This window comes from Passer domesticus, chromosome 8 (genome assembly GCF_036417665.1).
Source record: "Passer domesticus isolate bPasDom1 chromosome 8, bPasDom1.hap1, whole genome shotgun sequence".
Taxonomy (NCBI): domain Eukaryota; kingdom Metazoa; phylum Chordata; class Aves; order Passeriformes; family Passeridae; genus Passer; species Passer domesticus.
The window spans coordinates 50,614,045-50,637,904 of NC_087481.1; the positions used below are offsets into that span (position 1 = coordinate 50,614,045).

Consider the following 23,860-nt stretch of genomic DNA (forward strand, 5'->3'; position numbering starts at 1 on the left):
AGGCACTGCCACCTCCCGTCTGCCGGCTGCAACAGGCAGGCAGCGAGCACGGAGCGGCAGAGCCCGCAGCGCTGCTCGCATCCCTGACCCTGACACCCACTCCGGGGAACGAGAAGGGTTTGGGGTGCCGGCAGCCCAGCTGCTTCCAGCCCAGTGTTTATTCGCAGGCACCACTCCCAGGGTGAGCACCCAGCACTGAGCCTGCTGCCACTCCACCCTGAGAGCTGCCAGCAGCAGCAAATGGTGTGTGAGAAATAGTAAAGGTAAGATTTTTATAAAGTTAGGGAAAGCAGGTCTTAAAAATCGAAAGAACAGAGAACTCAGAACTAGAAGCAGCTGCAAATATGAAAATAGAAAAATTACAATAGTACAGTAAGTAAGGACATGAAACAATAGCTTGAGTTTTAGGCTTAGCTAAGATAGACCTTCAGACTGCAGAAAAATATGCTTAGTAAGATAGTAGAATGTTTTAAGCTTAATAATGAAGTATTTTTAATATAAAGAAGACAAGCAAGCATCGTGTGAGCAGGTATACGTGTACTTTTAGTAATTGGCTAGAACAACTGTCTGTAAGCTTTGGCAACATGTTACTGGTTAGAAAGTTTTTTAAATTCTCTGTAATAAAGAAATCTTCAGCTGTTGCTGGTTGTACGTGAGCTTTTGCCATCTTTCTATTGTCTCAACTATGTAATGAGGCTGATGCTGCAATAAAAGCTCAAGGAATATGTCCCAGCAGTCCCATTCTGTTAGTAAAAACACCTCCAAACACCACAGTGGGACAAATCACATCCAAACCAGGCTTTCATACATTTGTATGTTTATTATTTCAAAGTACAGTATATACATAAGGTATAGCAATACCTTCGAAAACTTTATACAGAAACAGGTATCTACAAAATTAAATCAACAAGACATTCTGTGTACGGGACTTACACACATAGATTGGAAGAATCAACAGTTCCAGTTAGAACACGAAAATGGGAAGGAAACACCCATCCAGCTTGGAAAAGCTCTGAATACCACCCAGCTCCCTCTGCAACCAGGCACCTGTCCCTGGACAGGTGAGACAGGGAACTCCTGATTCCCTGTGCCACCCATGCTGGTGTTCACTGTCACAGTGGCTGGCACAGGAAGGCTGAAGGCCCCTTGGGACAGGCCCTGCCCTCTGAACCCCTCCCTAGACTCAGGTCTCTGCAGCATGTGGACACTCAGGTTTACACTCGATGCACTGGAAGCCAGACATACTGTTTTTAAATTTTTCTTTTTTCAGTTATGAACCAAAACGTTGCAATTAAAAATATTTTAAGAGAGATACTACAGGTGTTGCCAGCAACAAGTGAAGATAATGAGAAAATCTTCAAGGAAGAAATCAATCTCCAGTTTTCTGGACACTACAATTAAAAATATTGCACAAGTCTGTATGGCAACAAGCCAGTGATTTCTGTAGCATAAAATTGTATTCTTCAGGTCAGAGGGTCTAGCTTCTGACAATGACAGTGCTGGATTTTACAGAAGGTGGAAAAGCATAGGCAGCTTTCTTGTAGGGCCTCTAGCAACATCTGTTTGTGCGATGTTTGAACGAAAAGAGCACCCTGAGTATTTAAGAAACAGATGTTTAAGCTTGTAAGACACAAACAGCCACAAGCTTGGATTTTTCAAAAGCAGCCTGTGGCAATTCCACATCTGATGGGCACTGAATTTCAGTGACAGGCTGGAGCTACATGCTCCAGGCTGCCTTCATGATTAGTTTAGGAATTCACCAGCTTGTCTCTAAAATTCAGTTTATGTGAGGACAGTTTTCAGTTTCAGGTCCATAATACCATTCCCAAAACAAGGATAAGTGGGATGAGATCATTACACAAGGCTCACACCCACCCTGCACCAGCTGGTGCTCACCTGTGTGAGCCACCCCACAGAAACACCTTTCCACAGAAAGTGCTCCCAGTGCTCCACCAAGAGCATCACACTCCTGACAAGCCACCCCATGGGAACGGGGCCAGCAACATTTTATGGCTGATACATCACTGCCTCTCAAAAAGGAGGCACATCCTTATGCCAAGTTGCTGGCTGACCCCATCAGGTACTCATCACACCCCAGGCTGGCTGGAGAGTCACTTGGCAATGTGCAAGCCAGAATGACTTTCCCACCTCTAAGAGATACGTTTAAAATAACACCTGTGGATGAAGCTTTGGTCCATGAAAACACCGTGCACAAAAAACAACGTGGTATTTTGGCTGCTTTGTGTGTCTCCATAACCAAGGGGAAAAAAAAAAGTCTGAGAAGTTATTAGTGCTACAAAGAGCCAGCAGCATTTCAGCAGGGCAGGAGGACAACTAACTAGGTTTGTCAACTTAAAAGGAGAACAACCATGCCAAAAAGAAATAAGAATTTCCACAAAGTCATTGCACTGATTCCATCTGCACCACACCCCTCCTTCATTCACACTGTACACCTGGAGAACATACATTAAAAGATTACAATATTAACATGGTATCTAAAATACTGGAATCATTCAGCTGAATGCCTGAAAACATCCAGAGATCTGGTACATTAAAGCATGAAAACACAAACATACAAGAGCTAAGCTATGTTTTAGCATGCAAATTGTTCTAAAGTACATTCTCCCAACAGAAGGTCCAAGCTCAGTCATGAACAACTGTCTGTCTGCTTCCTGGAAGCTGTGACAAATCTGTTTCAGCAAAGCCAGGTATTTGCCTCTTCACATTACTTAAACAACAGTAAAGCAGAAGTAGTCCCATGACTGGACTGGTCCAAATTTCCTAACATTTCAGATAACCATTGCTCTCAGGAATTAGAAAAATAGATGTATAAAACCCCACCCAGATTAAAGGCTTGCAGTTTCTATATAATACTTGCTCAGGTTTTTAACTATTTGCTCCCATTCTCCCTTTTCCAAAGGAATACTTAATTCTTTGATACTGAAGGGACCTGCTATCCCAGACTCTTGAAGCTCTCTGGACCACAAACCAGGTCTTGATCCTAACAAGGACTTTCACAGATGACTATCTTTAAAGTAACAAGGAAGTCCCACTTTCTTGAACCAAACTATTCAAATCAAACTGGGCTCTTTTGCTCAATTTGTTTTGTTACAAAGCTCAGGCAACTCAGTGGCATGTGAAAATGGAGTTCACACCCCTAAGTCACCCAGATGTCTGATCAATTCTCCTCCTCTGTGCTGCCAAGTTCAGGTCCCTCGTTTGGTGTATGATGCAAACAGTACCTGCAGTAAGACAGATTCTCCCCACACCCCCCTTTTTGATTAAAGTAGCTAAAGCATTGCTATTGTAAATGTACATTGACTCTTTTCATGGCAATAGGAAGTTCAAGTATTTAATAAAAACCTGAAGTATGTATTTACAGGGTGATCTGATCAACTGATTTTGGTCAAAAGGTGATAGATACAGAAACTATGCATTTACTGCTGGAATAAAGATATTTCAGATCCTGTATATTACTTATTCTGGAATTAAAATGTGAACATGATCTTGTGACTAACCCAAATCCTGCCACCTTGATACTCTTCCTCCATCACCCTCAGCCACTGAAGGACTAAGTAACAGTTTTCAGGTATTTTCACCAACTAATTCTTCACAACAGTAAGATCAAGCAGTTGTAGAGATTTCTGTGCCACTTTTACAGTCCAACAATATATTAAAATCCCATTTAGATCTATTTCTTACCATTACTGTCACTAGTTAGTCTAGCCACATCTAATGAGAAAATTTATTGGCTTCCATTTGTCTTTGAAAACAGATGCAATCACCATGTCTACATGTACTTACAGATTTACAATGGGCAGCTTAAACTCCTTAAATGCTCTCAGTTATGCAGAAGCCCAGAGAACTCTATTAACCAATTATCTGATATCAGACTTCTTTTGATCCATATGTCTAAGGATCAAGGGTTTACAAAATTTGCTGAACTGACACTGGTTTTGACTACACAAACTCAAAAACTGAATCAGAACACTTCTAATTCCTTAGTTTTACTGTTGTTTCACTCCTCTGGAATAAAAGAAATTGACCAGCTGAATGTTAATCTAAAGCAGAAAATATGCAATATCATGGTCACCACTTAAAACCCAAAATTTTGTAACAAAGCATTATTCCATGCATATGTCAAAAATGCTTAATCAACCCAAAGATCAGAAATAATATGCAAGAAAGGAAATAAATGTCTTAAAGCCCTTAAAGCTCAGTAACACTGGATATGTTCAATAGCAACTAAGACATAATTGGCTTTATTTATTTTTTCAAGCTCCATCATTAAGAGACTGATTAATTACACAGTGCAGAAATTAAAATCTCATGGCAACTCACTCCAAACAGTCTGCACTGCAAAGCATCTGTATTTCAAATAGAAGTTTCAGATAAATGTAGTGTGCAGTGAATTCCAGCAGTGCCTCAGGCTGGCCCTGGGTAGACAGAACCACACAGATGCCAAACCCTGTTGATCTCTCACATGAGTGAGCCTGTGTGGCCAAAGGCTTCTGCAAAAACCCAGATGCTTGTGCTGGCAGGCAGAATGTAAAACACAGTGGTCTGTAGCACCTGCCTCTCCTGCATCTTCAGGTTGGTTAGTCCCCAGAAGTTTTAGTTATGTCTGCTTTATTCTCTGTTCCAGTTCATGCTTGTGTTTAATAAGCCGTTCTATTTCTGTTCCTAGAGTCTGCAGGTTTTCCTTGGAAGTGGGGGAAAAATGATAAGGTAAGTTATACAGGGAAATGAATCCATCACACAAAATGCACTAGTAAGTCAAATTTACTGTTTATGTCAGCAGGTTAATACTTTCAAGTATCCATAAAAAATGCAAATTATTAGAGTCAGAAAAAACAAACTCATTTCAGTAAGAAACTCGGAGCTCTCTGCAAGTCCTTTTTTTGCAGTTACAAGTTTGTAACTGGTACATGATGTCTAGAAGGTAGGATGCTAGTTCCCCTAGCATTCAAGGGGAATGACGATTACAGGAAGAGATCTCCAGCTTGTGCAGAGCCCTGCAGCCCAGCTGGCAGCCTGCACACCATTTTCCAGCCTGCCACCTCTCCCTGGCAGAAGATGTGCTGCCCCAGGAGCAGAGCCTGCACTCCTGGCTCCACATGCCCAGGGCAGAGCATGGAGAGCTAAGGCACAGGCACTCCAGAACTTATTTCAAGCAGAGCCCATTAGTGCAGCACACTCTGAAGGTCCTACACTGGAGGTAAATGGCACCATGTCACATAACTCCCTGGTTAAGCCCAGTGCTACCAGTGGCACCAAATCCCAATGAGCTGACTTCTGAAAAGCCTTTAACAGCACGCAGTGAAGGGAGCACCTGAGAACCACAAGAACGTGCAGAAGAACTGGCACAGCTACTCACTTTCAATGTAATATTCTTCAGTAATGTGTCTTCTAACACAGCCTGAAGCTTCCTGTTTATCTCTAAGGAGAGTTCCAACGTGAGCCCACTGTCTGCAGGGTGAGAAGTGTACAAGGATGCCATGATCCCACCACGCCTGCTCAAGTGTACTTTGTTGAAGTCAGAGGCCTCTGATGACAGCGTTCCGGCTTCTTCCCGCAAAATGTAACTCTGGATAATTCTGGAGGATAAAAATAAACCAACAACATCACAGCATTACAAGGCAGAGGAGAGTCAGATGCTGAAGTAACTTCATATTCCTGAGATGAGTAATTTTATTTTCAAGCAGTACTGTATTACCAAAAAAGCAGTAAAAATTTACTCCTGCAATTTCTATGTCAGAGGAAAACCTGAAATACCAATAGTGATACAGGAAACACTGGTAAGCCAAGAGACTACAATGTGCAGGGTTCACTTATTTAAAAGTATTTTGAAAAGCTATTGGGACAAGAAAGGTAATTTTAAAAGTCTACCTTTCTTTGATGAAGGACTCCAGACATGGAATCTTAAGCTTTCTACACATGAGGAAAAAGATTACAAAGCTATTTCTCAAGAGTCTTCCCAAGCTGTGATCACATTCTGTGAAGTGGTACCAGCTGGGCACAAATGTATGGACTCATTAAGCAAGGGCTGTTCCTAACAGGCAACTGCACCTTCCAGAAGCAGCTTTATGCCAGCGTTTCTTACCCTCCTAACTGAAGTTCCAGACATTATCCTGTAAGATGAGATTTTCACTGAAGTGGAATCTTGTCTCACACATGAACCACTAACCACCTTTGGCTCGGATACATCATTTGTTTGATATGTATACCAGACTACCATCTGGAATAATGCAGATTCTCCTTCCAAAACAAACACAATCAGCACCCTTTTAAGCACACGAGGAGAATGGACTCTTCTGTTAGCCAGTGGCAGCAGTCCACCACAAATCAGCCACCTGCTGACTATTTTGCTACCAAAAACCCACTTGTGCCAGTTTATTCCTCCTGAAAAAATTCAGTCATAGTACTAATAGCCAAAAACATGGCAATTACTATAACTGCTGGGAAAAAAAGAAGGGAAAAAACTCCAAAACTAATTCCATCTTTGAAAAATACTGCAATATTTCTACTGTTTTAAACATTTTCACTTAGACAATTTGTTTTCTTCCTTGTCAGCTCAACACTGAAAACCCGCATGAACAGAACACAGAACATACTTGGTTTTTTTCCTGATTTCCTCCACCAGCTGTTTAATGTGATCCTCCATAAACTCCATCTTCTCATTTTTCCGAGCATGTGCCTTCTGCAGCCTTAGTATTCTTTCAACCAAGACAGCCTTGTCCACCTCTGGGAAGCTGTCCACAGCCACGGCAGAGCCGGTGTTCTCAGGCGAGCGATCCTCGGTGCTGCTGCGCGCGTTCAGGGACCCTGCCAACACAGCAGTGTCTGTAAAAGCTCCTCTGGATCTTACATCAGGTGAAGTGCCCCCAGCACAGCAGTGCTGTCAGGAGCTGAGGATACTTTCCCCCCAGGATGCCAGTTTCTCTTTATGTTAGTGTGGTTTTCTCTCCAGCATCCTTGCAGCGTTTAAATGAGACATGCAATCCCCTCCTGTGGGTGCACTGCCTCTGGTGTAATGCTTATTCCCACTCAAACACCTTCATGTCCATTTACTTTACTTTTAAATGTGTGTTTTGGAGTAAACTAAAATTACAATACTATGAAAACTGTACAGAGTCACAAAAGCCCTACATCTAAACACTCTGCAGCACTAATCACTTTGAGCTCGCAGTATTTTCTCTACTTCTGCTGTTCTTTTTAAGCATTTGTCTCTCTCACACAGTGAGATTACAGGACATCTGGACAGAACTAACCCAACCTGAGACCCAAAGATACCAAAGAAGGACCATGCTCTTTTCAGTGCTAAAGATCACTCCTTTACTTCTACTGGATAGAAAGTAATGAATATTACATAAACCTACTGATGTCTCTAATGACGCTAATTGATTTCTCATTTACACAGTCGCAACTGTCAATAGGGCAATTAAACAATGCTGGAAGCCACTGCTCATTTTTATTTTGCCTCTGGCAGCATGTAAAAGGAGCATGTATAAACTGGAGTCCTCTTGAGCTTCCTCCAAACATAAAAGCAATGAAATAAAAAAGGCAGGTATTTTAAAAGAACCAAAATATATAAACATCGTAAACATTACACTTCAATCTCATAATAAGCACCTACAACTGCAGTCAGTCAAGTGCATTTTGGTGCTTAGAGGCTATTTTGTCAGTTTTAATGGGAGGCTGCCCACACACTGCATATGCACAAACCACATAAACAGCAAGCACACTGTGGCAACCTTGTTAAGACTGAAGGGCTGTTTGGCAGCCCTGCTATGTGCTCCATTACCTGATGAACTGGAACGGCTCCCCATGCTGCTGACTTCTTTGTCATAATTACCATTTTCCATCTGATCCAATTTCCTCCGTGCTAAAAGTATTAACAAAATTATGATTACCAATAGCAGAGTAAGAACTAAAAATTACAGTGTTATCCAACATACAGAACCTCTAATCATCTCTGACCTGGACTAATTTAACATGATGTGACAACTAAAAGACAATGGTAGCAACTAAAATTAAAGCCCAAACAGCCATGCAGCACCTGGATGTAACACCCACCACAATCCTTACATACTGCTGTAGTTGCCAGTTGAAGGGGTAATGTTATATATAGGATTAACTGGGACCAGTAAGACCTCAATTTGATCTTACTTTTGATTAGGTCTGCCATGTAAATCACTAGTGATGTCAGCAACTCTGTTCCAGCCTCTGATAATTGTGTCACTACAGCGGTACTTGTGCCAGAAGCACCACTCCCCTCAGCAGGGATCAAGAGGGACAGCACACAGCTGTTCTTGTATGCACAAAAAGGGACATGGAACTTGTCTTGCAAAGTGCCAATAGGATCTCTTCTTTCAAACACATTTGATTATCTTCAAATCTATTTTCTATTCATGCATTGTTGGGTATTTGATGACTTCTATTTGTAGACAAAATTAGTCACCAGTGTCTCCATATCCAGCTTTAAAAACTGAAGTGTTCTGTTGAAAAAAATAACCAGCAATTCCTGATACAGTCAGCAACTAGGAAGCTTCTGGCAGCTTCTGAATATACTCCTACACAGACCAGGATCCATATATACCTATGGTGACATTTCAGTAGTCAGATATACCATAACAAAGATAAGCTCTTTTGAAATAAATATTTAATGTCTAAGCCCACTTCTAAAGTTACATTTTAGACTGAAAATTAACACAGAGGCCTGTAACTGCAGTTTCCACAAGGTCCAACTTGCTCACTCATTGTCTTCAGGAACAGGGAGGGCTTGAAGGGTGACACTCAAGCACTGAGCACACACAGACAGGACCTGAATCTCTACCAGACACTGAGGAGGTCATAGATGGAGCTGTCTGATAAGTGAAAATAATCTCCACCTAGCTGAAGTTGTTTTGTGAGGTCTTTCAGGTTTGCTGCGTGCTTGCGCTTCTGGGTAGCCAGGTCATCCTTCAGCTCATCCACGTGGGTCTTCAGGCCTGACACCTCTTCCTGCTCTGAGGCCAGCTGAGCCTGCAGGGCCCCAACCTCTGACTTTCGCTGATCCTCCTCCTTCTGTAACCTGATGGCCTGAAATTGGGATTTTATTTTCAGTCATACACAAAAAAATTCTAGCCTAACTACAGTGCATGCTCAACATCCCTAAGTGCACTTTTCACCTGGGGATCAGTCACACTTCATTATTTAGGCTGGACACTAGCACTTCAAGACTCCTCAACTACCTCCAAAACTTCCACATATACAGTACAAAGTCACATTACCTTCCATGACACACTAAGTTTATTAAAAATGACATTTATCTCATAGTACAAACAGGACCTGAGGAACAATTTGCAATAACAAATTTCACAGGCAAATTAGAACCTTTTGTCTGTTTCACTTCATCTGAAAGTGAATAACTCTCCGCTCCCAAAAAACCAGAAAGAGCAACACAGTGACACCTCCTCATTCCAGTGCAGTGTGCCTCAAGATTTCTTTCAGCCTGGGAACATGAGGTGTTCATATCCCACTGCTACTAATGGCAAACTCAAGGAGAAACTGCAGTCAGGTAAATGAAGACATAAGGTGTTATTCATATGCTACATCTTTATCTGCATCAGACATCTTACTAGAGCAAAAACAAAAAGCCCACTGTACTCACCAGATCATCTTTATTCTGTTGAACACACTCCAGCTGATTCTGCAGCTCTCTTTCACTGTAAGAAAGCTTATCCAACTGGCTCTGTAAGGAATTGTTTTCAGACTGAAGCTGTGCATTCTTACTGGTTAATTTTTCAGTGAATAGCAATAGCTCAGATTCTCTTTTCCGACTACCTTCAATGTCCTTCTGAAGATCAGCAACCAGAGAATTGAAACCATCTATTTCTTCCTTTAAAGCACTGATTTCTTGTTCATCTCTGTCAAAACAATTGTATCACATTAGGGATAACCTGAGCTTAAAGAGACAAATTCATTGCAATAAAAGCATGGAGGTCAAGTTCAAATAAGGCAGGGGAATGACCCTGGGGTATCTGTTAGTCACTGGATCATTTTAAATGTCAAGGGAGTTTTCACTTTGTTTCACAACAAGCTGCAGTGCTGAAATGACAGATTGCTGCATCCCACAGAGGACACTCAGGCATTAGCTCAAGGAAGGCCACCTCTCCATTCTCAACTTTTCCATATGACCTTCAGATCAGGGCACAAACAAAACCCTCAAAACCAGACCTAGTGGGTGAGAGGAAGGTTTGCAAAGCCAGCAGAGTGGCCAATCTGTAAGAGGCCTTCTCTTCAAGAAACAGGGAAATACTCCAGTTTGGATTTCTCTGGGACAGCAGTATGGCAATTCCTGACACATCCTTACCCAAGCCCTGCAGCTCTGAATCAAAGGGCCTGTCTTACTCTACTACTCCTCCCCCCCAAAAACAAGTCCTTCCCCCCTTCTACAAAACAAGTTTTTGTTTCTACTGAAATACTCTCACATCCAATCCATCTGAGTAAAAAATCCTGCATCTTCAGTTATGATCAACATTCTACAGAAAATGTTTGAAATTAATTCCAAAACTGAATAACTGTTAAAACTGTTACAGACTAAAAACCTCCCTCTTATTTGCTCTTGCAATATTAATTCATTAATTCTTCCATTATCAAATTTGATACACCTTTCTAAAACTTTACTTTCTAACATCAGCAGAAACAACTTCACCTTTCTCACAGGGAGTGTGTATAATCAAATTTAAAAATAAAATTAAAATTACACAAAGCAAGAGCACACATCTCATTTAATTTCCTGACACACAGTGTAATAATGAGGAGGGATCAATTCACTTTAAATCAACAATCCTGTACTGTTTGCTTCTCCAAGAAGAGCTGAGACCCAGTCATTTGTGCTGTGAAGTGTCTCACCTGTAGCTCCCATTTAAAAACCTGTGCCAGAAGGTTGCATGTATGCTTGTGTTTTACATTTTCAAATACGTTGTTTCATCATGACAGGAGAAATCCCTGCCTAGCAGTCAGGGTTGGATCAGACAAAATTAAAGGTTTAGACCATTCTTAAAGAGATGTCTAGATTATCCTTAAAAATTTGCAAATGAAGGAGACCAGGGAACACTGGAGGTGATCAGTATCCAGATCAGCCATGAAGTTCTTCCCAGCATTCAACCTAAAATCATATTCCTCCAGTGAACAAACCCAGCTGAACATTCACTTTACAATACAGCCTTTATACATTTCAGAATGTCTGCACTGAAATTGAAATAAAAGACAATACTGAATTTAATGTAGGGATAATAAGTGTTGTATGGGAAGGATACTGGAAAAAAAACCCAAATTGAATAGGAAGGAGAGACATATTTAAGCATGTCTCAATTACTGAGAGGAAAAGATAAGTGGAAACACACATTTGTAGTTTCACACTTTGATCACAGTCACTTTAATTCATTTGGCAAGATTCCAAGTGAAAAATTACTGTTACTGATCCAAGTGAAGGCTCCAGCAGTTTCCAGCACACAGCAGTTTCCCTGGAAAGGCTGAGGACACCATGACAATACAGGTGACCAGCACACAGCACATGGAAACTGGTTGATTTGCTAAGCCCTGAGGAAGGCCTATAATTATGGAAATACTTTTTTAATCATAAATAAAAACAGTATGAGAGGGACAGACACAGGGGTGGTTCTGCCTATCTGACATTTATCCATCTCCACTTATGCAGCACCACTGGAACCAGCAGAGTGGGCAGCATTTGTATATCCCAGTCCATGTGTACCCCACAGACACAGGACCATGCTCAGACACTCCTGAATTGTACATGAGCCCAACCCTCCCCTGAGATTATTTCCCTGACATTCTAGAATGAGTGAACTTCAACACAGCAGAATGAATTCCAGTCCATTAGAAAGACAAGTGCCTCACACTGTCTGAATATAGCATCTCTCAAGTAAATAAAATTCTTTCCATTAAATACTTCTATTCATCCATCACAATTTTAAAGCAATTTATCTTTCCAGTTTAATTGCTCCCCTCCATCTTTCAATAAAACAAGCAGTGAGCAGACACCTAGAAGACAATTTCCTGTAAAGTATGCTGGCAATCAGGCATTTTGTTATTCTAATAATGAGACACTAAATTAGATTTATCAATCTCAATCCCCTTGTTTTGTAAGAGGCCATCAAGGCTATCTTCAATATTAGCAACACTGATTTAAATCAGGACAGGCATTCTTCAAATTACAATACATTTAAAGCATCAATAACCTCTATAAACAAACCCTTCCACATCTCAGATAATCTTTTAAATCATTACACAAAGTGCACAGCTGTACCTCTGATGCTGATCCTGCAGCTGATCTACAGTTTTGACTCTGTCCAGCAAATTCTGAATTTCACTTTTCTGTCTATTTATTATTTCTTTATACTTGGATAACTCATCTTCTGTTCTTAAGCGCTCATCCTCTAGACACTTTACCTAAATGGAAAAAAAAATAAACAAAACCAGAAACTATTTAGTTTCATAAACTTTAGAGCTAAATTGTTCTGATCATATGTCTAGACTGTTGTACAAAGCTCACATGTTAATTTTTTGGTAGTTCCAAGTAACTTAGACCAATATCCCAAAGTATTTCAGATCAAATAGAGTCAGGAAAACAAACAAACAAACAAAATTAAATTCAACAAGTGTGCTTAACTTTAGTTTTGTCCAAAGACTCAAACTGATCAGCCTAATGGATCAAGGTCCACAGATATGATGTTTCCCCAGTTACCATGGCAACCCCTTATTCTGTCTCCCTCTCTTTTTCTACAGTTCTATTGAGCTGCTCTGGAGAGAGGGACTGGCATGCTATTCTATAGACTGTCCACAAGCATAACCTCCTTACCAGAGGTTTATTTATACTAAATTTAGAAGTTTTAAAATATTTTCAGGATTACAAATCTAAAATGTTTCTCAACTTTTCAGCCAAATGAGGGGCAAACCATGAAGCAACTGTAACTGTTGTGTTACAGATCAGCTCTTACTTTCTAAAAAAGGATCTCCAGAGTCAACAATTAGAGATCCTTTCTAGTCTCATGCCAGCCAATCTCTAATCACACTCTTTATTCCTGAAGGAGTAAAAGTACAATTAGGAGTGGATCATATTCTTGTTCCAAAATCCCAGCCCTGTGCTTTCAGCCCACCCCAATCCAACTCAGCACAATTTACCTTTGTTCTCAGTGTTCGAAGCTCATCCATGCCTTCCTTAAATGTTCTCTTCAAGTCTTCCACTTCTTTTATTTTTGCATGATGCACCTTTTTAGAGGGTAAAAAGTTCACTAAGAAAATTAAATGAACAGTGGCACCTCAAAAAAAAAAATAAAAAATCTAGGCCAATACTGGCCATCACAACAGCTGAGGGGGCTTGAGGCAGAACAGGTACCCCAAAGGCCTGGTTTACTTCTTCAGAAAGGAAAGCAAAACTTGAAAGCTTCTTTACTCTCAGGAGAATTAAGAAGAAAAGTGAGCCTGCACACCCTGGTTTAGGTACACAAATCCATGGCACAACAGGCCCTAGGAAAGCTCTGAGCAAACTGGCACTTGGTCACCTCTGAAGATGGCATGTGCACAGATGAGCTCAGAGCAGACACATCATTAGAGAGTTTCACTTTGGGGCTAGCAAAGAACAGAGGCTGGTCCTTGTCTCTCCTTGCCAGTTATCTTGGCAAAACACTGGTCAGAGAAAGGCCTGATTCAAGTGAATTTGTGGTTTTAATTACAGCAACATTCATGTTTATAAATGAAAGAGAATTATTTCATCTTCACTATATCCAAGGTAGTACACCTGAAGATATCCTCCAAAAAATTCTTAACCAGAAAGTGGACTCCACACAGCACATGTTTACCTCCAGGTTATCAGACTTCTCCTGAATTTGTTTCTCTAGTTCTCCTTTAGTTACTCGGAATTTTGCATCCAATTCATTTGACTTGATTTCTTCTGACTCCTAAAGGGATTGAAGAAATGTCAGTGGAGTTTTAGAGTTTTATGCTTCCCTTTCTATTCTATGAGTGTACAGAATCTGTTCACATCACTGAGTCTTTCCTGTAAGTACACCTCTGATAATCCTGACCATGCCAAGAAAGACCCCATACTGCATGCCAATCAAGATAAATATTCTCCCTTTTATTTAACAACTTTTCAGTAAAATAAAAAACCCATCCCATTCATCTCAGCTTTGGAGCTTGCACAGGATAATTCTTTCCTGCTACAGCTTAAGCTAGAAAGAAATGAAAAAGAAGACTCAGGCACTAAACAATAATTTGAGAAAATGTGCCTACTTGATATGATTTTATCATTTCCTGACAGTTTTTCCTTATCTGATCTCCTTCTTCTTTTGCTTCAGTTAATTTTGTCATTGCATCTTTGAGGCGTTCTTTGGTTTCCTAAAAAAAACAGTAATTAAAAGAATGGATTAAACCTAGTAAAACCATTTACTTAACTTCATCTGAGAAACACATTTCTCATAATAAAACTTCCAGTTTGAAAAGAATTAACAAAACAAAAGGTCCAACACTATTTCCCCCCTTGCTTCCACTCAGCTCTTAATTTATGTAATTCCATTTGACCCAACACTGAAGGCACAACAAAAAGATCTCTTGCTTATGTGCCATGCACGTTTTCAGACAGCAGATTTAACTCCATCACTTAAAAACTAAGATAACAGTTATTTTGAACAAATAACCCTCCCAAAACACAAACTTAACAACAAATTAAAATTTGATGACCAAGTTAAAGAGAATGCCCCAGTACATCCTCCCTTCACATCCTTTGAACATTTCCATTTCAGTATCACTATTTGAGAGCACTATTCTGACTTTTGCTGCAGGTACTCAAACAGAAACACATTAGGAACAGTACATAAAAAGTAAATTCTGCAACAACTACAATACTCTGACTATATTTTCATGTAATGGTATCAGCATCATTTCACCCACCTTGTGTGAATCCATTTCTGTTTTCAATTTGTTCTGAGCCCATTTTACTTTGATAACATGAGAATTGATTTCTTCTTTCAATTTTTCTATTTCTCTGTTGAGTTGAGTGGCTTCACCATCCTGAAAAAAATGTCATAGGTTGTTTACAAAATTAAATGATCTAGTGTTTCCAGAATAAAACTCCTGTCCATTTAACAAGTTGAGTTTTTCGTAATTTCTGGATTTTGCAAAAGCATGCACATATTTCAGAATGCCCGATAATGCTTTAATCCAGTAGTAAAAAAACCCCATTAGTGTTGTGGTTTCAATAGCAAAATAAGGTTGCATTACTGTTAGTATATGTTAATATTATATATCTGTGAAAGACAAAGCACCACAGAGGCAATTTTTGTTTCAGAAGCATAGTTTCTAGTAATTTATTAATTTTTGAATCTTCCACACGAAACAGAATTGTAAAACACAGCTGTGAAGGACTACCAAAATACTTGGATCATTTAATAATAATCTTACTGCTTTCTAAAAATGAGTGGAAAAATCTTGGATGAAAAATTCTATTGCTTTATTATCAATTTTTAGTAGTAAAAAGAGGAAATACAGAGTGAAAACATAGAAAAACATAAAAAAATTACTGCAATAATTTAATGCCACTGCAGCCTTTAAGAAAAATCTGATGCTAGAAATTACTGCAAAATCCAGACAACTGAAACAAGCTGTCTTCTCGATTTTGTCCAAAAAAAAACAAACCTAATGTTTCACAAACTAATATTCAGGTAAATATTAAAAGAAACTTCAAAAAGATTGCAATGAGAACTGAGTAACTTTTTCCCCTTCCCTTGGAAGGAAGGCACTTTCACAGCTGTGCAGCAGAAACTGAATGAGAACAGGTCTCTTTTACCAAGTACAACACCAAGCAAGTGATCAGGTTGTTCTGATAGTGGTTTTAATCATGTCACAGCAGTACTTGGAGTACCTTTGTTTCATAGAGCTGGTGCAATCTTCCTTTCTCCTGAGAAAGTTGTTTGATTTTATTTGTAAGCTTTTCTATTTCTTTGTTTGCATCTCGGAGTTTTCTCTCAAGGCCCTCCTTTTCCTTTCGGAGGTCAAGGGACTCCTTCTCCCCTCGGACGTATTTCATCACCATCGTCTCCTTCTCGTGGCGAGCTTCCTCACATTTCTTGTTTGCCTGAAAAAACACCAAAACACAAGCAATCAAACCTTGTATTTCATAATTACCCAGATATTTTTAGTACTGCAGTAGAGCAGCATAACAAGATGGGACTCAAAAGCTCCAGTTTGACAAAGACTATCATTGAATTCCTCTTAAGCACTGAAATTACTCCTACTTCTAACAATAAATATTGTAACAGCTGCATCTTCACAGCTGAACATCTCAAATGATTTATCAATACATTAGTAATTTGGTTTTTAGGAGGAAAGAAGTATAATGTTTAGGAACAAAATTTTGCAAATACTCAGTACTGGTACTCCGTCTTCCTTCATCCACATGCCAACTGCACAATCATTATCCAGTGGCTTATTTTTCAGTTGGATCCCTTCCAGTGGCTTACTTTTACAGACTCTCCCCATCCCAGCACTGACAAGTTCTGCCTCAAATTAGAAAAAAAATAACATCAGACACTGAGCTTTAGAACACATGCAACTGAGAAAATACTTGATATAGTAAGATATTAAAGAGGAAAAAAGTCCCAGATTTCAGTAATACATAAAGAGAAAATAAAAGCTTTGTGCTGGAATTGAGAAAAATATTAATTTTGTGACAGTCTGTCTGAAAAAAGCTACTTCCAGTTTTTAGCTCCTTTTGAATCAAGTTCAGCTTATAGGTGAAGAAAATGAGATTTCCTTGAGAGCTGAATTCAATACATACAAAAATAGGTATTTTTTAAAAGAGTTATCAAGCACTCTGAAGTGTTAACAGCTATCTGGAAATTCACTGCTGACAGTTACCAAAAATGCATATATAAGTGCACACTAGCAGTTCCAATTTTGGAAAATTCTGTCTAACATAGCGATCCAATATGTTTCTTACAAGAACCAAGTTTGCTTAATAATGCAGATGTTGAATAGTTTAAGTTTTTCCATATTACCTGTTCCATTCGAAACGCCATCTCTTTATGCAACTGCTGAATAGTATTTTTGGCTGCTGCATCTTGAGTTACAAGTCTGTCTTTGCTAGCTTTCACTTCTTTATTAAGCTCTTCTATTCTTGCTTCCAGCTAAAATACAACATCATGATATAATTATAGGGAAAATAACTCTTTGATCATGTTTTATACAGGCAGGCATATTTCACACAAAATTAGATGCTTCAACAGATATTTACCTGTATTTTACAGGTGTCAGGCTGCAACCACCCATATCAACATCTAGCTTTGCATGGCTAGCAAAAGCATGAAAGATGCTAATTCTCATCTGAAGAGAGACTGAAGATGCTTCAAATCAAGTAAAACACCAGGCACAGTAATTTACTACACAAAATAACAGACTGACTGCTAGTCAGGGCTGCCAGAGAAGCACTGGCTGCTATCTGAGGGTGCTTCACCTTCCATCCCTTTGTTCCTATCCTTGTGCCACATCCTTCACCATGCCAGCAAAGCAGCCATGCATCCATACTGAAATGCACTGAGAATTAATTCATTGAAAAAAATCACTCGGCAAATAAAGATGAGCTTAGTCATCATGCTGACATTTTTTATCCACCTAGTGAACCAAGTCAGAGACCTGATCCAGCTGAAGAATAATCCCCAGTGTTAACTGGAACACTTCCCAGAGTGTGCTCCCTGCCAAGCCATGCAAGTCCAGCAGGAGCAGTGTGGTAGCTGCAAAGGCTGTGACACTGCTCCAAATGTGTTCAAATTGTGCCTCATGACCCTCCTCTTGTCCCAGGGGAAAGCCAACTCACCCAGCTGAGGGGTTTTAGTTTGCTTTGGAGGAGAAGGGGCAGGATCTGAGCATTGGTACTGTACATTCTGTGCAATCCCAAGCTGCTGTGTAAGAGGCAAGAACCACTTAATTTGCTTCTGTTACCACACCATGACTTGACTACACTTAGTTCAGCTCTCCAAATACATCTTTTGCCAGAGAAAAAGTTTCACATGTACAAGGAGGCAGGCACAGTTTGTTTAGAGCTGTGAGGGCAGCCAAGCTTTCATTTACATAAAAGTAACCATAAAGAAATTCCAACAATAAAACACTACCATCACAAATGAAAAAATGCAAGTGATTCACTGCCGTGTCTTAGAGCTCAGGTGCTATCAACAGCCATATAAAACTATTATAGTCCAAAAGAATATTTCCTGGAATCACTTGCAAGCATGTAGTATCACAAACACCCTCACAAATACTTTTTTTCAGAATGGAATAAAGCAATTGCTGCATGACAGAGCTTCAAGAAATCATACATGACTCATGACAGAGCTATCATGGAAATACAGACAGGAAAAAATGAGGGAGCTGCTCACACTGGTTTATTCAGGCACCAGCAATTGCAATTTGTAGCCTAAAAATAACACTTTTCAATCACATCATGGATTTTCAAATATTCTCTGAAATCAACCATGAATATATGAATATATTACATGAATATATTCCTCTAGAACACTTCAAGCCTGACAACCTGCTCTGTGAACAGACTGCTGTGTGATGCAGACACCAGCAAAGAAACCTGACAACCAGGATAGTCACCAGCACTTGGACAAACAGAAATTAGTATTTTAAATGTTTCTCTTGCCAGATTTCCAGGATATAATCTGTGATCAGTTTACAAAGCTGGCCAGCCAGCTGCAGTTACATCAGCAGATAGCTGATCACAGCCAAGCAGTGACACCTGGTGTGAAACCTTCTCCTCCCACACTAAAACCAGCCTGACCATGCCCACACCATGGTCCTCCTTGGCCTGCTGTGGTTCTAACAAGCCCCTGAGAAAAGGCCTCTATTTAGTACCTGCTACTACCACAGCAGAGACTTCCAGACACACAACACTTAGGGGATGGGAATCCAGAAAGTCAGTTTATCCAAATTCACTAAAGCCATTTAGACATTTTCTTGGAATACAAGAGTAGATTTATCCTCTTAAAAAGCTTAGGAAAATAAGCACAGGAATCAACAGTGGCAACAGTGACATTATACACAGGTGAAATACTAACCAGCATTTCTGTTTTGTTATCTGTACCTGTTTAATAATGCTGAGGTGCTGCTTTTCTGTTTCTGTTCGTTTTTTCAATTCATCTTTTAAGTTGTCCTTTTCTGAGCAAATTTCCAAAATCAGTTCCTGATGCTTTTTATTTTCTTTAATCAATCTGTAAACAAAAACAACAACAAAAAAATTAAAACCAAGGTACATCAGTACTGGGGTTTTTTGGTTGTTTTCAATCTTGAGAAACATGGTGTTTGCTCTTCAATCTGCAAGTTTTACAGTAAGCGAGAAACCCTAAAAAAATCCATGAAAACCTTAAAAGAAAAAAAAAAAGAATGTTGTGCATGTGGAACTTCACACCAAAACATCAAGCAGCAACCTCCTTGTGAGGAAACTGCTTCTTTCCAGCCTTTTAGGGTTGTTGTGGTCCATAATGACATGGGACATTTGATAACCCTGTGAAACTGTAAATGCTAGTAATGTTAAGGTGATGTAATAGAGTAACTTCCAGTCACAGTCTCACCAGTCATTTGTCTGAAAACACAGAGATTTTATTAATTTCACAGATTTCTCAAGAGTATCCATGAAGTTCACAACCTGGTAAGAAACAGAATCCTGATTTAAGTCCTAAGTAGGTAACAAGTATCTATGCCCATGCTCTCTACAAAGCTTAATTTTTAGCAATAGTTCCAGTTCAGCTGCTTGAAACCAATTCAGACCTAGTCTGACATTCTAACATAAAACTCAGAAGTTACATTGTCAGAACTACTGAATGAACAGGCTCACATGTACTCACATGTTTGTAGATACTATTACATGGTGGGTATTTTAGGCCATTAAATGCAGGAATTTGTGGGAGGCAAGCATTTACCTGAAAAAGATACTTAATTATCCCTTTATCCCCTGCTTTGTTGAAAATAAAAAAATCTCTGAACAAACTGGTCTCCTAAATTATATGGAATTCAAAGCCACCAGTTACAAAGAGCTTAGCACTTGTGATCTGCTTTTTCATCTATTAATGAATATTCCAGGATTACAAATTCTTAATTCATGCCACAGCTGCTGACATATATATTTATATCTGATCACAGGAGACAACTGGGCTATTTCCAGAATGATGTTACAAAAAATTCTGCTGATCATCGAGTAAGGAACAAAACAAACAAAACCCAGAATACCCTTTGGACCAAACACAAAATGTTCCACAGCAGTTTCACACTCTGGATGTGAGTTCCCAAGTGTCAAAAGGTTGCAGCTGGCCAAAAGAAAGAGACATGTTTTTACATAAAGCCTTCTGTATGTATATATAACATACACACATATAAAAACACTTGTCTCTGAGGAAGTAATTGGTCCATGGCTGAAAATGCTGCCCTACCTCTGAGTTTACCACAGATAAGTAAAACCCTTTTGCTCGTGATCTCCTGGAATTACCCTTCTCTACACACCCACCACTTCAGACTGCCACTCCTCCTCTGTAACTTCTGAATGTCTAACTGTGCATTCTTGAGCTTTCCTGTCATCAGCTGACCCTCCTCACATGGATGGTTTCTGTCAGAGGTTAGCTGGTGAAGTGCAACACTTCCCTACTGGGACTCTCTCCCCCTGTCTGGTATCCCTTCCTTTGATATCCTCCTGTATCATGGTACTGGAGACCCTTATATGAAAACAGGACCCATTTCCAGCTCTGCAAAAAGGAATAAATGTTAAGTTAGAGGCTACATTTTGTTAGCAAAAAACATTTCTAAAGAGGCAACAGAGTATTAAACACCAAGTAAGGAATCACAAAATCAAGCAATGAACTGGCTTTTGATGAACAAAAATATTCATGTTCAATACTGCCTGGTAGAACTATTAAGCCCAGTTAATTATAACAACACTTATAAGCCATTTATTTCACAAGTCCTCCTACAAAATGTGCAGAGTAGTTTATCTATATATGCCACTTCCAACTCAAACAATACTCTCATCTGATTAACAGCTTTGCTGGATGACAACAGGAGATTGAATACTACTGTAAAAAGAAACCAGCAATTCTGAATATAAATAAAATGCCCATTGTGGGAGATAGTACTTTCAAAGGTTCATTTCTCCACAGACACATATGGACTGAATGAATCCTAGACTATTTTTATATCAGCATTACTGCTGCAGTACTTAAGTAATTCTAGACATTGGCAAGCTATTCAATGACACAGTTGGCTATTCAGCTCCTGCCAAATCCTGAAAGAATTCAGACATCTAAGCACACAATTTTATTTACAAATACATACCACAAGTAAAAATTATTCCTTGCTTAAAAACAATTTAATAAAATCTAATTAACTATCCTCATACCAACTCAAGACAAGCTGCTTCATACCAAAATGTTGTATGCAGGTGCCCACAACATGCAGCCAAAATTGTTCAGCATACACTTCCAACTGTGAAGCACATATTCAAATACTCACTTTGTAATAGTTTGTTCTTGGTGTAGGTATTTATCTTGTACACATTTTTCAAACACAGCCAAGGCATGTTCACCCTTCTGCACACCATTGGGGAGCTTTGGTTCTTTGGAAAAATCTGTGGATAACAGTTCAGACTCTATTTCCTTTAGCAAATCCTCCTGTGAGGAAGTCTGATGTATTGTGGAAATAAGTTTCTTTGTGCAGTCTGTGTCATAAGGGCTTTCTGAATAGATTTTATCACTTGATTTTTTCACAAAGTCAGACTCCTCCCTTAGATCCTGTAATATTTCCATTAATGATTGCTCTGTCTGGTTAGTTTTTGGATCGTGTCGTTCAAGTTCTTCACTAGGTAGATGTTCTGGTTTTGTGGAGCCTTCTGCCTTTCTTTCACAGCTGGCAGAGGAGTCTGTCCCTCCACAGTGCTGCTGTCCTTCAGCTGGGACCCCACTGCTGCTGCTGCCAACAGCTGCTGCATCCTGATCCGAGGGCAAGGAACTCAATTCCCTCTCCAAGACACCAGCATCACATCCAGTGCTTGGGCACTCCTCCTCCATTCCAGGTGTTTTATCAGCTTTCTCATTATCTGGGGATTTGAAAGAGGCATCATCTGACAGATTGACGGGCTCCAGTGTGCTCTGCATTTCTGGTATATATTCCTCCATAATCTTCCTTTGGAAATCTAGATGGAGAATTCATATTACAGCATATTATATACAATATCAAGAGATTGAGATAGGGGAAATAAAGGCTACTAGAAAGTAAAATTCAAAGTGCAAAAATATTTAGATACATGTTATACAGAGTTTGTTATCTTTCAGCCCAACCTTTAAGTAAATGCTCCAATATAAGTCTTTCTAAGAGAAGGTGAGAAAAGGGGAATAGTGAACAGGAAGCAGAGAGATAGTAAATGCCAAGACAATAAAAAAGCAGAACTTGTCAGAATTAATAATTCTACCATTTAAATCCACAAAAATTCCAAGTAATCACTTCTAAAAAATACTTCATGACAATATATAACCCAAAAAGATTAAGCATCCAGCGTCTCACAGCTTTCACTTCCCTACACATGATTTGAAACAACATGTCTTGACTTAGTCATTTTTACAACACAGGGTGACTCCCTGGTCCAGCCAGAATACCCAAATTCCTCAGAGTCATGTCCTCACTGAACATCATTCAGCAAAATGCATCTGTACCCAGGAAACTAAGGGAAGGGGCTGGGGGAGGATGGGGGTGAGATTCTCTTTTCCCATCTGTTTTCAAGCAACCAAAATCCCCTGTGGAAGAGCACAGATGGTCTGTGGCAGATCTGCTCTCTCAAACAATAGCTTGCAGAGCAAGGACTTGAAAAGCTCAGTAGAAGCTCTCTGGAAGGACACCATAGTGAGAACCAAATAGCCAGAATGATTATGGAAGAGCCTGGATATAATACTTTTTTACTTCTAATACTTTTTCAGGAATCCCAGATGGTCCAGTATCTGAAAAGACTACTGGCATTTTTGGCAAGCACAGGAAGCCCTTATTTCCATTAGGAGAAATTCATTACAGCAGTCCTAACTTTTATAGGCAACCCTATCCTCCTACACTGGATAATTTAGGCTATTTATAAACAAAGCAAACATTTCATTTATAAATTCAACTCTGCTATTCCAAGAGCTATCTCAAAGAAAGTGCTTACTTGCCACATCAAACTTGTTTCCATCCTTGCTTTCTGACTTGTTCAGCTCTCCCTTACACAGCCAGACCATCTGAGCCACTCAGGTACTTGCTCCAAGCTCCTCCCTTTGCCTCAGCCTGAAAGGAAACCCTTTGTGCTGTTTGGCTTCACTCCACTCCCCCAGAGGGCTGCCTTATTAACCAACACTTCCTTCTGAGGCTCACATTGTTAAAGCAGAGGGGTTTAGGAATCCCATTGGGCCTGCCATCGACTGCTACCACTGTCACCTTTCTCTGTTAGAAACACAAAGCAGCTCCAGCCCAGCTCTTTCTACCAGGAAACAGCATCCCACAAAACACCTCCCACAAGTACCTGAAACCTACAGCTGGGCTACACCTGGCATTTAATCAACAAGAAGGAAGCATACAGAAAACTGAACATTCAGCTGGGAGTACGGAAGGGATAATATCACAACTGGAGAAGAGTCACAAAGCAGCAAATGAGAATCGCACATTTTTTAAGCAACCAGCAAAGAACTTTTCCTTTTCTGGTTTCCAAGCAAAAAGAAATCCCCAATGCTACAGCCTCTAACCCAGTACAAATCAGCAGGAATCAGAACACAAGTGGGAAGAGAGAGGTACAAAC

The 23,860-nt window shown here is 39.7% G+C and overlaps 1 protein-coding gene across 4 annotated transcripts in view; it reads right to left on the reverse strand.

The window, feature by feature from the left end:
* Positions 1 to 800: 800 nt before the first annotated feature.
* CCDC186 (coiled-coil domain containing 186) overlaps positions 801 to 23,860 on the reverse strand; it is a 34,813-nt gene continuing 11,753 nt past the window's right edge. For 3 of the 4 annotated variants that reach the window (XM_064431359.1, XM_064431361.1, XM_064431360.1), the window contains exons 2-16: positions 21,559 to 22,237; positions 19,145 to 19,271; positions 17,061 to 17,189; positions 15,926 to 16,138; positions 14,956 to 15,075; positions 14,299 to 14,403; positions 13,866 to 13,964; positions 13,189 to 13,275; positions 12,314 to 12,456; positions 9,653 to 9,908; positions 8,892 to 9,081; positions 7,805 to 7,885; positions 6,615 to 6,825; positions 5,378 to 5,597; positions 801 to 4,702 (exon numbers count right to left, since the gene is read on the reverse strand). In XM_064431359.1, coding sequence (XP_064287429.1) covers positions 4,619 to 4,702; positions 5,378 to 5,597; positions 6,615 to 6,825; positions 7,805 to 7,885; positions 8,892 to 9,081; positions 9,653 to 9,908; positions 12,314 to 12,456; positions 13,189 to 13,275; positions 13,866 to 13,964; positions 14,299 to 14,403; positions 14,956 to 15,075; positions 15,926 to 16,138; positions 17,061 to 17,189; positions 19,145 to 19,271; positions 21,559 to 22,220 — 2,727 coding nt within the window. In that variant the 5' untranslated portion in view covers positions 22,221 to 22,237 and the 3' untranslated portion in view covers positions 801 to 4,618. Of the gene's footprint in view, positions 4,703 to 5,377; positions 5,598 to 6,614; positions 6,826 to 7,804; positions 7,886 to 8,891; positions 9,082 to 9,652; positions 9,909 to 12,313; positions 12,457 to 13,188; positions 13,276 to 13,865; positions 13,965 to 14,298; positions 14,404 to 14,955; positions 15,076 to 15,925; positions 16,139 to 17,060; positions 17,190 to 19,144; positions 19,272 to 21,558; positions 22,238 to 23,236; positions 23,410 to 23,860 lie in introns of those variants that run through there. The other variant, XM_064431358.1, reaches the window with a different exon arrangement.